At 48.4% G+C, this 13,126-nt stretch overlaps 1 protein-coding gene across 24 annotated transcripts in view; it reads right to left on the reverse strand.

Annotated features, from left to right (window-relative positions):
• SIPA1L1 (signal induced proliferation associated 1 like 1) overlaps positions 1-13,126 on the reverse strand; it is a 335,625-nt gene that overhangs the window by 123,320 nt on the left and 199,179 nt on the right. For all 24 annotated transcript variants that reach the window (XM_075531736.1, XM_075531745.1, XM_075531744.1 and 21 more), the window contains one exon: positions 9,093-10,899. In XM_075531736.1, coding sequence (XP_075387851.1) covers positions 9,093-10,590 — 1,498 coding nt within the window. In that variant the 5' untranslated portion in view covers positions 10,591-10,899. The remainder of the gene's footprint in view (positions 1-9,092; positions 10,900-13,126) is intronic.

The raw sequence follows: 13,126 nt of genomic DNA on the forward strand, positions 1-13,126 counted from the left end.
CTGGGGATCAATTTGGTGGCCATGATTACATTCCATCAGACCACCACAACCACACAGAGATTTGTTTGTGGTCTCATATTCGGAAAAGAGAGGAAATGCAATCTATCATTTGGTGTCTGGAGTAGAACGGGAGGTCAAAAACACAGAGGACCCCTACTGCCTCCTTTTGATTCTGTGGCTTTGCCCTGGAAGGACTGCTCGGCCTGCTTATTGTTCCCAGAGAGAAACAGCCTTGGGATGCTATGCAGGGTCACTGTGAGTCCCACTTGACTCATGGCAATGGGCTTGGCTTTCGGGTGACACCTCATTGTGAAGTTAGACTGAATAATAATTGGCCAAGGACCTACCACACTGCCTGGTGTGTGATGCTGTTCAGTGTTGTCAAGTCAGTCTGGCGCATAGCAACCTTCTGAGCAGGAGAACAGCGCACTGTCTGGACACAGTAATGGCTGTATATAGACGAAGGAGCGCCAAGACGGTCATGGGAAACTGGAATTCAGAGGTAATAGAATTTTCCCACATGCGTTTTAAAGTGCCCTCGCCTAAGTGCATTTTCCCGAGGAGGGTAAGAACGACAATGTTGTTTAGGGAGAAAACTGAAGAGCTCAAATTTTTGTGCCTGGGTTTGAGATGCCAACTCGAGGGACGGTCCAGATGAAGGCAGAAACCTCTGGTGGGAAAGCAAGGTTAAACCTAAGGAGATGGCCTGGGAACGGAGGCACTGCGTTTGCACAGAAATGTACCTTTCCAACAAGAGGTCAGGAATGACAAATGGTATGTACATGATGCTAAGGGGTGGGGGGTAAAAGTGGGATGTGGAGGCATGCATGCTAATAATGGTGTACCAGTCAGATAAAAAAAAAGTCCAAAAGTACTACTACAAAATCATAGCAACCTTTATTTAAAAAATCACAGTATACAACTGTTGTTTCAAAATAATTTAAAAAGCCGTTGTTTCTCGACACACCCTCATCTAAGTCTGCACCCGTCTGAGGGTAGTGGTTCCATCTCAGAGAAGCGGTGGACTGCTAACCACAGGTCCGGTGGTTCAAACCAACCAGCCTCTGAGAGGGAGCGAATGGAGGCCATCTGCTCATCCGCTCCATCAGTTCTGAACAGAGTGGCTCGGAGTACTCGCCTGCCCGCGCGTTTAAGGAGCCCTGCTGGTGGTGTGGCTGAGTAAGCACTGGACTACTGGTAGCAAGGTCGGTGGCTCAAATTCAACAGCAGCTCTGTAAGAGAAAGCTGAGGCTGGCTGCCTGTCTGCTCTGGCCAAAGTGTCCTCAGAAACCCACAGGGGCAGTCCTATTCGATCCCACTATCAGGTCACTCTGAGATTGAATCAACTTAATGGCAGTGGCTTTTTTGGGTTTGAAACCACTTACCACAAGGTTGGTGATTTAAACACACATGGGAGAAAGGTCGACCGCTCCTGGAAAGACTTACAGCCTTGAAAACCCTAGACAGGACCACGGTGGGTCTGAATTCACTGTATGGCAGTGGGTTTGGGTTTTAATCCTTCCCCAGAGAATACTGAGCTTTTCAATTTATACCACTTCAAAATGGAAATTTTGAGATCCCTGAGAAACTCAAAGAGTGCTTCTTTTAAATGCTCTTTTGAGTTTGAAGAAGGAAACGAAGCTTGAAGGGCCATAGCCTGTACGGTAAGGTGGTTTGAGGAAGGGGTTCCGATGAAGTTCGTGTAGGAAACACCTTGAAGGTACGTCATCTGCGATGGAGAAAACATTCCTTGACACACTTTCCAGACCTTTTCCTCACCAATGCAGCTTTCGATCTTCTTAAATCTTCTTTCTAAAAGCCCCGGAGCTGGTCGTGGGTGCTAGAAGGAAACCTACACAGAGGATCACTTTGGAACACCATAAACTAGTCTCTGTCTGTTTTAGAGCTGACCTCTCGGCCTGAGCTTCACTGGCTCAGCAGATCCCCTCCGAAGACAAATTTTCTCCTTGTTCTCACAGTTTCTGGTACATTCAATTCTTTCCCACCACAAGTTAATAGTATTAATTCTCCTACTGGGGTCTTTGTTACCTGTCCCACTTACTCATGCCTATTAAGCAACAGGATGCCATGGCTTGGGGGGGGGGCAGGTGCACGTCAGTCCTCAGAGTGGCATCTTTGCTTTCCAGCACCACTTTAAAAAGGGGCTTTGTGCCCATGGGACCCAGGTAATATGGCATTGGATTTCTTGACAGATACGTTCATGGATCTTGATTGTGGACCAAGTAAAACGAGATCCTTGCCAACCTCAGTCTCTTCTCTGTTTGTCAGGAAGCTGCTGTAATCCACACGGAACCATACTGAAGGCTGGAGTCTTTGATATTCATCAGTAACTCAAGTCCTCTGCACTTCCAGAAAGCAAGGTGGTATCAGTGAGCCTTCCTCCCATCCGATGCCACAGGCTTCTCCATACAGTCCAGCTCCTTGGATCACTTACATGGCGTCCAGATTGAATAAGCGTGGTAAAAGAATGGAACCCTGTCACACGCCGCCTTGATTTTAAACCCCGCAGCATCCTCCCTCTTGTCCCACGTGCAGGTTCCCCATGAGTGCAGTGAAATATTCCAAAATTCCTTATCTTCTCAAAGGTGTCCAGAGCTTGCCGTGATGGGCACAGTCAATAAATAAAACACAGGTAAACCTCTTTTTGGCACTCACCCAAGATACCCCTGTCCTCGACAATGAGACCCCTCATTCCATGCCCTCTTCTGAATCTGCCTTAAATTTCTCGCAGCTCCCTGTCAATGTACTGCTGCAACTAGTTCCTGTTCATCTTCAGCAACATTTTACCCAGATGGGACACTGGTACTATCTGCTATTTTCTGCGCCCTCTCAGATCACCTTTCTCTGGGACGGGCACAGACATGGATCTCTTCCTGCCAGGGACTCGTCTTCCAGACTTCTTGTGAGGGCTTCCAGTGGTGCATTAGTTATTCTAACGTCTCCTCTGGTCTGCTTCTTCTTTTTTTGAGGATACAGCCCCGATTTTATTATTATTATTTTAAGTAATTTTATCGGGGGCTTATATAGCTCTTATCACAATACACACATGCATCCACTGTGTCCAGCACATTTGTACATTTGTTGCCATCATCAGTCTCTATTTGAGCCCATGGCATCAGCTCCTCATTTGTTTCCCCTCCCTCATTAACTCTTGGTAATTTATAAATTATTCTTTCATGTTTTACACTGACCGATACCTCCTTTTACCCACTTTTCTGCTGTCCGGCCCCCTGGGAGGGGGTTATGTGTAGATCTGTGACCGGTTCCCCCTCCCCCCGCCCCCCTTCTCCTTCCCCTCCTGGTATCTCTATTCTCATCGCCGTTGGTATTCTGTCCACTCCTGGAGCCTCCTCCTGCCTGAGCGACTTTATTCATTCCGCACCACGGGGTCTACCTCTTTACGCTTGACTAAAGTCAGTCATTGAGAAGGTTTGGGAAAGAGGGCGTCTCTCAACTACGGAACAGACCTCGCCATCGGGGGCTGGAGGGAGAGATGAAAGGAACTGATTGGGGGTCCCTTCCACGAGCTGGAGAACAGAACTTCACTCCATGAGGTGGCGTGCAGAAGCCATGTGCTGCTATTTTGAGTCTACCTTAGTTCCTGCTGCAGCCCCAGGAACTACATGGGTGCTCCTAACTTACCTGGTGCTGCCACGACTACAGGCTCAAGAAGGCAGTTACATAAGAGAGGCTTATCTTTTCACAGCTCTGGAGGTTTGAAAGACAGTGACATCACCCCTCACATTTTGCAGTCTGCTCCTGCAAACTTTTATAGACTGAGCAACCCTCTGAGGAAGAATCGGCTCAGCAGCAGGTGTTTAAGCTAGACACGCACACTCTAGTTGACATGGGTTAATTTAACGGGCCATGCATTAGGCAGCCCATTCACTGTAAAATGGTGGGCACTTTCAGACACAAAGACTAGAGTCCAAAAACAACAAAGCACAAGCTGTTCCACTTCAGCTGGTCTTCCGAATCCTGCCCTCATTGAGACCAGCGCTGCTGTGGCTGTGGGCCACCAAGTCTCTTCCTGGGAGGAGGCGCCTGACCAGTCAGAGGCGAGCGGCCCCAGGGGCTTTCCAGGCCTGTGAACTTGACAGGCGCAGATCACGAGGCCTTTTCTCCCGCACAGTAGCTGGTGGGTGTGGACTGGTGGTCTTTAGTGAGTACTCCAGAGACTGCCCATCATATCACACCAAACCCAAACCCAACCCACTGCCATCGAGTCGACGCAGGCTCGGCGCAGCCCTGTAGGGCAGGCTAGGACAGCCACGGGGGGTTCCTAGACTGTAGCTCTTCACGGGAGAACCAAGCACCGTCGTTCTCTGAGAAGCAGCTGGTGGGTTCAAACTGCTGACCCTGGACTGAGGAGCCCGACTCTTAACCACTGGGCCTCCAGGGCTCCCATGTATCACACAGGTAAAAGTCTTCCTGCGTGTTGCCAGGGGGAGTTATGGCTTCTCATTCTTGGCTCAGAACATATCATATGGAAAATTAAAACATGGATATTATCATTCTTACATTGGCTAGCCTAAAAATAAATGTAAGAGCAAAATAGAAAACCATCTGAATCCATTTCTGTACTGTGGAGAATAAAAGCAATACTCGTTTCCACATATCCTAATTAAAGGAAAAGAAGAAAATCATCTTACATGTAGACATGTATGCATACATGCAAAGGGTATGTAACTAAAGAAATAACCTTCAAATGATTTCTATGTGGTTCATATAATCTTAATAGGGTCCATAAAACTTAGTGCACATGCATAAAGTCTTTCAATTTTGCAAGGAATTAACTTAAATTTAAAGGGCATGCGATGCCTTAACAGTCAGTCATGCAGAATAAAGACTCACTGGTATGGGAGTTCATCACTTACCTGTAAAACAGCTGCTCACAACAAAAACCTAAACGTAAGACTATTATCCCCTCAGGTATCAGGCATCAATGAACAAAAACTCTTATCGCTGTGAATGAGGGGGTTGTGCAGAGTGGAGACCCAAAGCCCTCTGTAGGCAACTGGACATCCCCTTACAGAATGGTCACAGGGAGGAGACAAGCCAATCAGGGTGCAGTATAGCACAATGAAACATACAACTTTCCCTCTACTTCCTCCCTCCCACTATCATGATCCCAATTCTACCTTACACATCGGCTAGACCAGAGGATGTACACTGGTACAGCTAGGAAATGGAAACACAGGGAATCCAGGACGGATGACCCCTCAGGGCCAGTGAGGGTAGTGATACCAGCAGGAGGGAATGGGGAACAAGGGGAGAAAGGGGAGCTGATCACAATGATCTACATATAACCCCCTCCCTGGGGAAGCAAAACAGAAGTAGAAAGAAAATGTTTTGAGAATGATGACGGCAACAAATGTACAAATGTGCTTGACACACTGGATTGCTGTAAGAGTTGTATGAACACCCAATAAAATGATTTTTAAAATAAATAAATTCTTCAATTAAAAAAAGAATATCCAGGTAATTTAAATACAATGTTTTTCTAAGAAAAAAAAAAGTTGTATGAGTCCCCAATAAAATATATATTTTAAAGACTATTACCCTTAAAGAACTATAAATCACAAAGCACCTTATAGACTTTCCTCAAGTCTAATGATGTGATACTTATATAAATCAAGAATGCATCCATAAAATTAGCACAGATTTTCATCACAATAACAGAGTTGAAAAATGCCCCCTGATTTTCTAAACGTAGCATAAAATAATCCACTAAACCTCCTACTTCAATGATGCTCACTTAACTAAACAAGATAGGAAGGGCACCTAGCCAAAAAAAAAAAAAAAAAATCAGAGACTATACCAGAGTGATAGGTAGTCTTTCCAAGCACCAATGAATTTAAATCTGCATATTCTAAATGGTGTCAGAAGATGGCTGATTCGAACACGTCCCTTCAACGTGACTTCGGTTGAGGTTCTGGTTAGGAAAATGAGCTGGGCACTGTCTTCAGCCAAGTGAAAGTGTATATTAGGAAGTATATGAAACGGCAGAATGAGCTGTTCAATTATGTTTTTAAAAAGTATAGCTCTGGAAAACTATCTCAACATAGGTATATTTTGGGGAGGTTCTTCATTTGCGCTTTAAATGATGTTATCACCCGCCAAGTCGACCATTTTGTTTGACCCAAATAAATCACTTCAGGAAGTACACTCTGCGCTTGGCTTCCATCGTTCAACTTTGTAGAACGCCTACCGTCTTCACCACGCGTGAAAGCCATGGCGTTGCCTGTCCAATGCACACAGGCTAGCTTGGGAACCCTCGTGTCACGCAGAATTTCTATGTCCACCAGCTAGACTCTATGCTGACAGAGAGTCAACTGTTCCCAACCTGCTTATGCCAGTTGTCTTGTTATTATAAAACTTAATTAAATATTATGGAAGCTAGTGAAATGTGAAATAAAAGATGTGACATTTCCATGAAAAATTAAGTTGGAGACGTTGGAAAGAATCATGAAAAGTCACAAGAAGGCTGTTTGCTTCAATGTAGGCAAAATGACTTAAAATGGTGGAGGAAAGCCCATAAAATAGAAGAATCTGCACTCAGACTGCTCTGCCAGTGTCTATGTTTGTGCTTTTGTGGCTCATATTCATCACAACGTAGAATTCAAAACAGTGGATCGCTCTGAAAGAAATACCCTTGGCCTCATTTTTGTAAACGGGCTTTGGATTTATATGTTTAAGTGACAATGAAATACTTAGAATTTATTTTTAATGACTGCTTGCTTTCGGTGAATTATTCAATTAATTTTGCGCAATCATGTTGGGCAGGAGTCTTTTTTCCAATGTTTCAAATAAGAAACCACTTTGGACCAAGGGTTTTCATTTTAAGAGGCTTTACGATCGAGGCAGAATCACTCTGGAATGCCTGTTCAGATTTTTATTGCGTACCGTGGAAAGATAAATATGTCTATCATATTTAAACAAGCAAACAAAAAATTAAGTCCTTTCCCTGAAGTCTGACAGAGCAGAAAGCACAGCCTGGGGAGTCAGAGTGAAGGAAGGTTCTGGCAGAGGGCAAGGGTAGGGAGGGGCGTGGAGCCGGGTGACCAGCTCTATGAACAGCTTGTCGCATCTGAAAGATGGCGGCGAAGAGCAGCCCCTGCCTCAGTAAGGACGGAGACGGAGGCGGCGGCGGTTGGAGATAATGCCCGGCATGGCAAGTGCTTTTAGCACAGCATCGGGGCTCAGGAAGTACTCAAGATGTCTATTGCCATATTATGATGCTGCCTTAGGAGCATAAAAGTGTCCCCTGGCCTGCTACATAGGTTATAAAGTAACATGCTCTCTCTTAACTTGAGTCAACGTCGGTCGGTTTTAAGCAAGACGGCCTCAACCTATGGACAGCTCCAAACACACCTGTAGCAAGGCTCCCATGTACAGTAAAGCACTAGTTCTCGGCCAAGGGGTAATTTCACCACCTCCAAGGCATCTGGCAGTGTCTAGGGGCATTTTTAGTTGTCAAAACTGGGGAAGGGCTGCTGCTAAACATTCCATAAAGCACAGGACAAGCCCTGACAACAGAGAAGCATCTGCCACCAAAGGCCATCCATGGCCCGAGGAGAAACCCCATATCCAAAAGGGCAGTGTAAATACAAACCCCAGCAAACTGGTCAGAAATAATGGGTGTTTAGGAATGAAACAGGCAGTTCCATGACTGTTCCTAGAACCGATGCCACTGACATTCAGACATGGGGGTGAGAGTGGGGGGAGAGAAGTGGGTCATGGGTAACTATGAACAAGACAAGATTCCTTGGGTTGTTAAATTCTCATGGTGGGGTTCACCATTTACTAATCTAAAGGAAAGTTTGCTCTTCAAGTGAGTGATGTCAGAAGTTATAATGAGCGCTAATTGGAAAGTTTCACCCAGAAGCTACCTAAGTCAGGTCTCAAATCTCCGGGGGAGTGGAGACCTCAAGCACCGCGTGTGCAGCTCCAGACAGGGAGCCTCCCGCAGCACGGTCAGGTGCGCCTCGCGGCGGAGCGGACTCATCTAGCCAGGGGACCACAGGTGGGTCTGGCCTCCGCAATCATCCTGCTTTTCCGCTTGAGTGTCTGAATGACCTAACCCCTTTCCCTGAAGAGTGCTTACCAGTACCCATGTGCTACTTCTTAAATAAGCTGACAGGATTCTTTCTAAAGTTATGAGATAAAACCGTGTATCAAGCACCATCTCAGTAAAATATGTCTCTCCCCACACCCCACCTCCCCAGAGGAAGGACGTCATCAACTAGTGGGGGCAGACCCAATCTGGATTTCTGGCTCAGAAGTTCACTCTCTTGGTGACTTTTGTCAAATAATGTAAATTAATTTTCACAAACTTTCCTATGAAATGGATTGGAATGTATTATAGCTCCCTGATGTATTATAATTCACTGATAAATATGGTGACACAAAAGAGGAATCATCCTGTACTAACTGTAAAGATGCTATATACGTGGATAATAGAAATTAGCAGTTTTATAATCCTTTAAAAAAAGCTCAAAAAATCATAATAATTTATAAATTATCAAGGGTTCATGAGGGAGGGAAGGTGGGAGAGGGGAAGAAAAAAATGAGAAGCTGATACCAAGGGCTCTAGTAGGGGAAAAAATGCTTTGAAAATGATGATGGCAACAAATGTACAAATGTGCTTGACACAATGGATGGATGTATGGATTGTGATAAGAATTGTACAAGCCCCCAATAAAATGATTTTAATAAACCAATTAATTTTTTAAAGTTCAATTTAAAATATCTTCAACTTGATATTTGCAAATAACTCCATAAAGACATTTATCCTTAAAGGTGGCATAGGTCTCCCAGACAACAGTCTAATCTGGCTCAATCCAATTAAAAAAAAAATCACTAGTATTCAGTCCTGAAGACAATCTTTAATACCCAAGAGGGAGATCGGATCCTCAAAATGCCAAAGAGGAAGATAAACTGCAGCAAAGAGCTATTTAACAATGCTGCTCTCGAGAAAGATCTGAAAGTCAGGAGAGTCTTATTTCTCACACTGCAAAACCTTCATAAACCTTCAAAGAACAGTTAACAGCAAGGAGCTGAGCACTCACCCTTCTGATAGAAGAATTTCCTGTAATAGTATGCGCCGAGGTCCACGTGCTCCACAGTGTACCTTTTCACTCGGTCCAGGTGCAGCACCACGCTCTCCTTGGGGACTTCAAGGACTGCCACTCCGGCATTGGTGCAATGGGAGCTGAGGGTCGACTCGAAGGAGGCACTTTCACACCCACCAAAGGAACCAGAACTTGACTTCGACAGGCTGATTTTCCGTTCCCCTTCCCCACCAATCTCATTCCGGAAGTAGGGGCAGCTCATGACAAGTTCGTTGCTTTTGTCGTCTCCCTGGTCCATCCCGAGGCTGCCTTTGGAATTCAGGTCCTCGGTGCTGCCCATGGGGGAGCTGAAGCTGGCCGAGTGGGACAAAGGGCCGGAGACCAGGGAGGCCACGGCAGCGGCCGAGGCGCCCGTGGTGGTGTTTCTCCTCTTAATGACGTTGTGCCTGTTCATGATGGCCTCGTTCAGGTCAAATAAAATACTCTGGACGTCGTAGTGGGCAAAGCACTTTGGGCACGTCCAAGGCCTGACCACGTCTTCAGAGCGGTTGTCATCCAGGTCCGATGACTTCCCGAGCTCTTCCCCTTTGGCATTGCGCAGTTTGCGAAAAATGGACGAGTCCCCAGTTTCCGACTTGGAACGCCGCTTCAGTGGCTTCTCCCTCTCCTTAAAGAGCCGGAGGTTGTCCCTCTGTGAGATGGGCCCATCGATGACATCCAAGGAGAAGCCGGACCCCTTGCTCCCCCCGGCAAGGAGAAAGTCACTGAGCTTGGTCGGGGTGGGACCCCGGTCGGACCTGTCGTCTTTGTAGCCCTTCAGCAAGTCGAAAAAGCTGTCCCCGGACGTCCCCTGCTTATCGATGGAGGAGGTGCTGCCATACTCCCTGTGCAGGGACGGCCCCGTCTTGTAGGTGGGTGAGGTACATTCATCAAAGCTGTCCACGTCAAGCTCACTGATGGTGATGTCGCTGTTGCTCCGCTGCCGTATCCTGCGCAGGGCTTTCCGCGGGGAGCTGGGGTAGGCTTCGGGCATGAGGAAGCGCGAGTCCATGCTCTCCGCCGGCCGCGCCTTGCTGCCCAGCGTGTTCTGGATGCTCCTGAGCATGGCTGAGTCATTGGAATTGAGGCTCACGGAGCTCCCCTGACTCACGGGACTGCTTGTGGAGGACATGCTCTCAAGGCAACTGGAGGTTTCGATGTCCTGGCTCGAACGGCTACTTTCTTTCACGTTGTCCTTCCTGGGGGGCCAATCTGCGATCCTCGCCCTGACCCCCATCTTTGGGACTCCGGGGGTGGAGGTGATGTGGTGAGGGCCTTCACTCCGAGGGGGCCCGACGGGCGCCATGACGGAGGATCCTAAGCTGCCGTTCTGGGACCTGAAACGCCGCATGTACAAGTCGTCGGTGTGGACTTTGGGAGCGCCATCCGCGCCCACCACGGAGGCCCGCTCGCTGGCCACGGGCCTTTCCGTCTGCGACCGCTTCAGGCTGGTCATGGTGGAAGAGCGCCTGGACTAAATCCCCGCGGGAAGGACCACCATGCCTGGGGTTCAAGTGCGCACTTCCCTCCTGGAGAACCGCTTCCAGAAGAGCTGGCAGTGGCCCGAGGGCTTGAGCTGTTCCATTGAAACGGCTACAGTGACGGCTCTCCTGCCGCCACTGGAAAACCGGGTCCTCCCAAGATGCTGCTACGGTCGGCCCGCAGACTTCCCGCGTGTCCCCTCGGCAGCAGACCTGCGTTCAGAAGAAACGGCGCGGCGCTTGCCTGGCTGGGACTCTGCGGTGGCCACAATCCCAGGCTTCTCCTACAAGAGAGGAGGAGACGGGAGTCAGCATCTGACAGACACGCTTAAACCTAAATCTGAAACTCTCCCAAATGCCCAGGGTGTGCATACACGAGACCCGAGAGCGGACGGCGGTCACAGCACCAAAAGCCGCTATTTAGCAAAGCGATATGGGGGGGGGGGAACAACACTGTGGCAGCATTTCATAATCTCTCACTGAAAACACAACAGGGAAGACTGTTCAGACTGCAGCCTAACGGAAGGAACTGCTTCAGAAACCTCAGAGCAGAGAGGAGGATCTGAGCCATCCAGCCCCCTGCCCCGGGCAAAGGTCTGCTCCGGTGACCTCCAATAACGGAGATCAACAGCAATCACCGGATGGACGGAAGTTTGAGAGGAGAAGAGCGGCACGGAATAATGAGTGCAGAGCACAGTCAGGGTGGTGCTCGGCTTTTTGGACAAAGCTCCAAATTGAAAAGTGATCGTGTTGAAATGGGAGTCAACACTCACTTTTTAGCTTCTTCCAGTTTTCAAAATCAATACGTGGTCTATTATTTCCTCCCAGAGGCTCAACAAGAGTTGGCCGGTGCAAATACGGCCGAGAGAGAAGCCACCAGGCTGACCTGGAGCCATCCGACCCATTAACGTTCTTCCGCCTTTTCGTGGACTTGCGGACTTACCCGATGAGGAGCGTTCCAGAGGCGGCCGGCATTCCCCACCACCTCTCGCAGCCAGCTCTCCTTCGTTCCGGCTACTCTTCCAGCTCGGAATATTCCACCGGTTAACCGAAAGCCTGCATTTCCAGCAGCTCGCAGCCTGCCCCACCCGCTCAGCGCTGCTCCCCAGCAGTGTCTCCCTCCCCCGCCCACGGATTACAGAGAACCCTTCCCATCCTTCCAGGTGATGAGCCAGGAAGAGGAACTTCTGAACACGTCAGTCGGGGGCACAGAGGCACGGCCGCTGAGTGTCAACTCCGGCATGGTTGCGGACATGCTGGGGATAAAGGCAGAGGCTCCCTTTCTGAGGCTGCACCAATCACACGAGATGCGGCCTTTAAATGCGTGCCAGATCCATGTTTGCAAAGACGCTGCTGAACCAGCACTGCACTGACAGCGCAGCATTGTCTCCAAATCCGGCTCTGACACCCCGAGGACACCCCACACTGGCTGCTCTCTCCCCTCTCCAGTAACAAGCACTTACTTCCACAATAATTAAGCGTCTCACGAGTCAGCTTCCTGCCTCCCAGGCAGCCGCTGTAATTTCCCGTGCAGTGCGCAGCATCGTGCTAGAGGACTCGCTGCTATTTATAAGCTGGAACATTGAGGGGTGTTGCAGAAATGCGCGCAGCCCGCAAAGCGCAGGGCCGGCTGGGCTCAGGCCCGACTCTGCCGCCCAGCAGATAAGCACCAATTGTTTTCACACTTGCCCCTCTACACCGTCTTTTCTTAAAAGGATAATGGTTGTGCACAGCTGCCTAATTAAATCCGACTTTTGAGCTTCCCGGGTCCTTCTATTGCCCCTTGAGTGATTTCCTTGACTTCCCAGAACTTCACACGCCCTTTGTGACTGCACGTGGGAATCGACAACCTGCTAACTGTTGCGTCCAGGGGCAACACAGGGCAGCCTGTGGTCCGGCTGAGGCTAGAGTAGAGCCATGCTCCTCATAAAATGGAAGAACTCCGGAGGATGGTATGAAAAACGCAAACAAACTCTAGTCCATCTTTAAAAACACTGATAGCCAAGCCAGGTATTGGAAACTATTACAACCCTATCCTCCTCCCCCAAGGGCTGGAGTCACATGCAACTGAATATTTCAAGTGAAATTTCTCTCAAAGACAGAATATTTTACATGAACACAAACAGCAATTCTATGCATGGGTTAACAAAACTCAGATTCCTCCAACATTTCACACAACCTCCTAGAAATCCAAATAAACCCGTTCCCAGAGCCTCCTTCTCCAAGAAGGAAACGCAGCAACCCCACCACGGTGAAGGCTCATTCTCACCACACTGCATTTCCCCAGGAGGTGCCGTGCTGCTCACCTGCCTTTTTCAAGATACCTGACATTACAGCCAACGTAGGAGGAAAGTACACGTGGCATTAAACAACAAACAAGAACCACAACGGACAGAACTGGTTCTGTGGCTTTTATAACCACGCATATGATGCTTAGGCAGGTTCCCTGAGAATGGAGAGATCGGCTAGAACTTGGCAATGCCCAATCGTGGGCCTGCGGGGCTACAGGTA

The sequence above is a fragment of the Tenrec ecaudatus genome, chromosome 14 (genome assembly GCF_050624435.1).
Source record: "Tenrec ecaudatus isolate mTenEca1 chromosome 14, mTenEca1.hap1, whole genome shotgun sequence".
Lineage (NCBI taxonomy): Eukaryota > Metazoa > Chordata > Mammalia > Afrosoricida > Tenrecidae > Tenrec > Tenrec ecaudatus.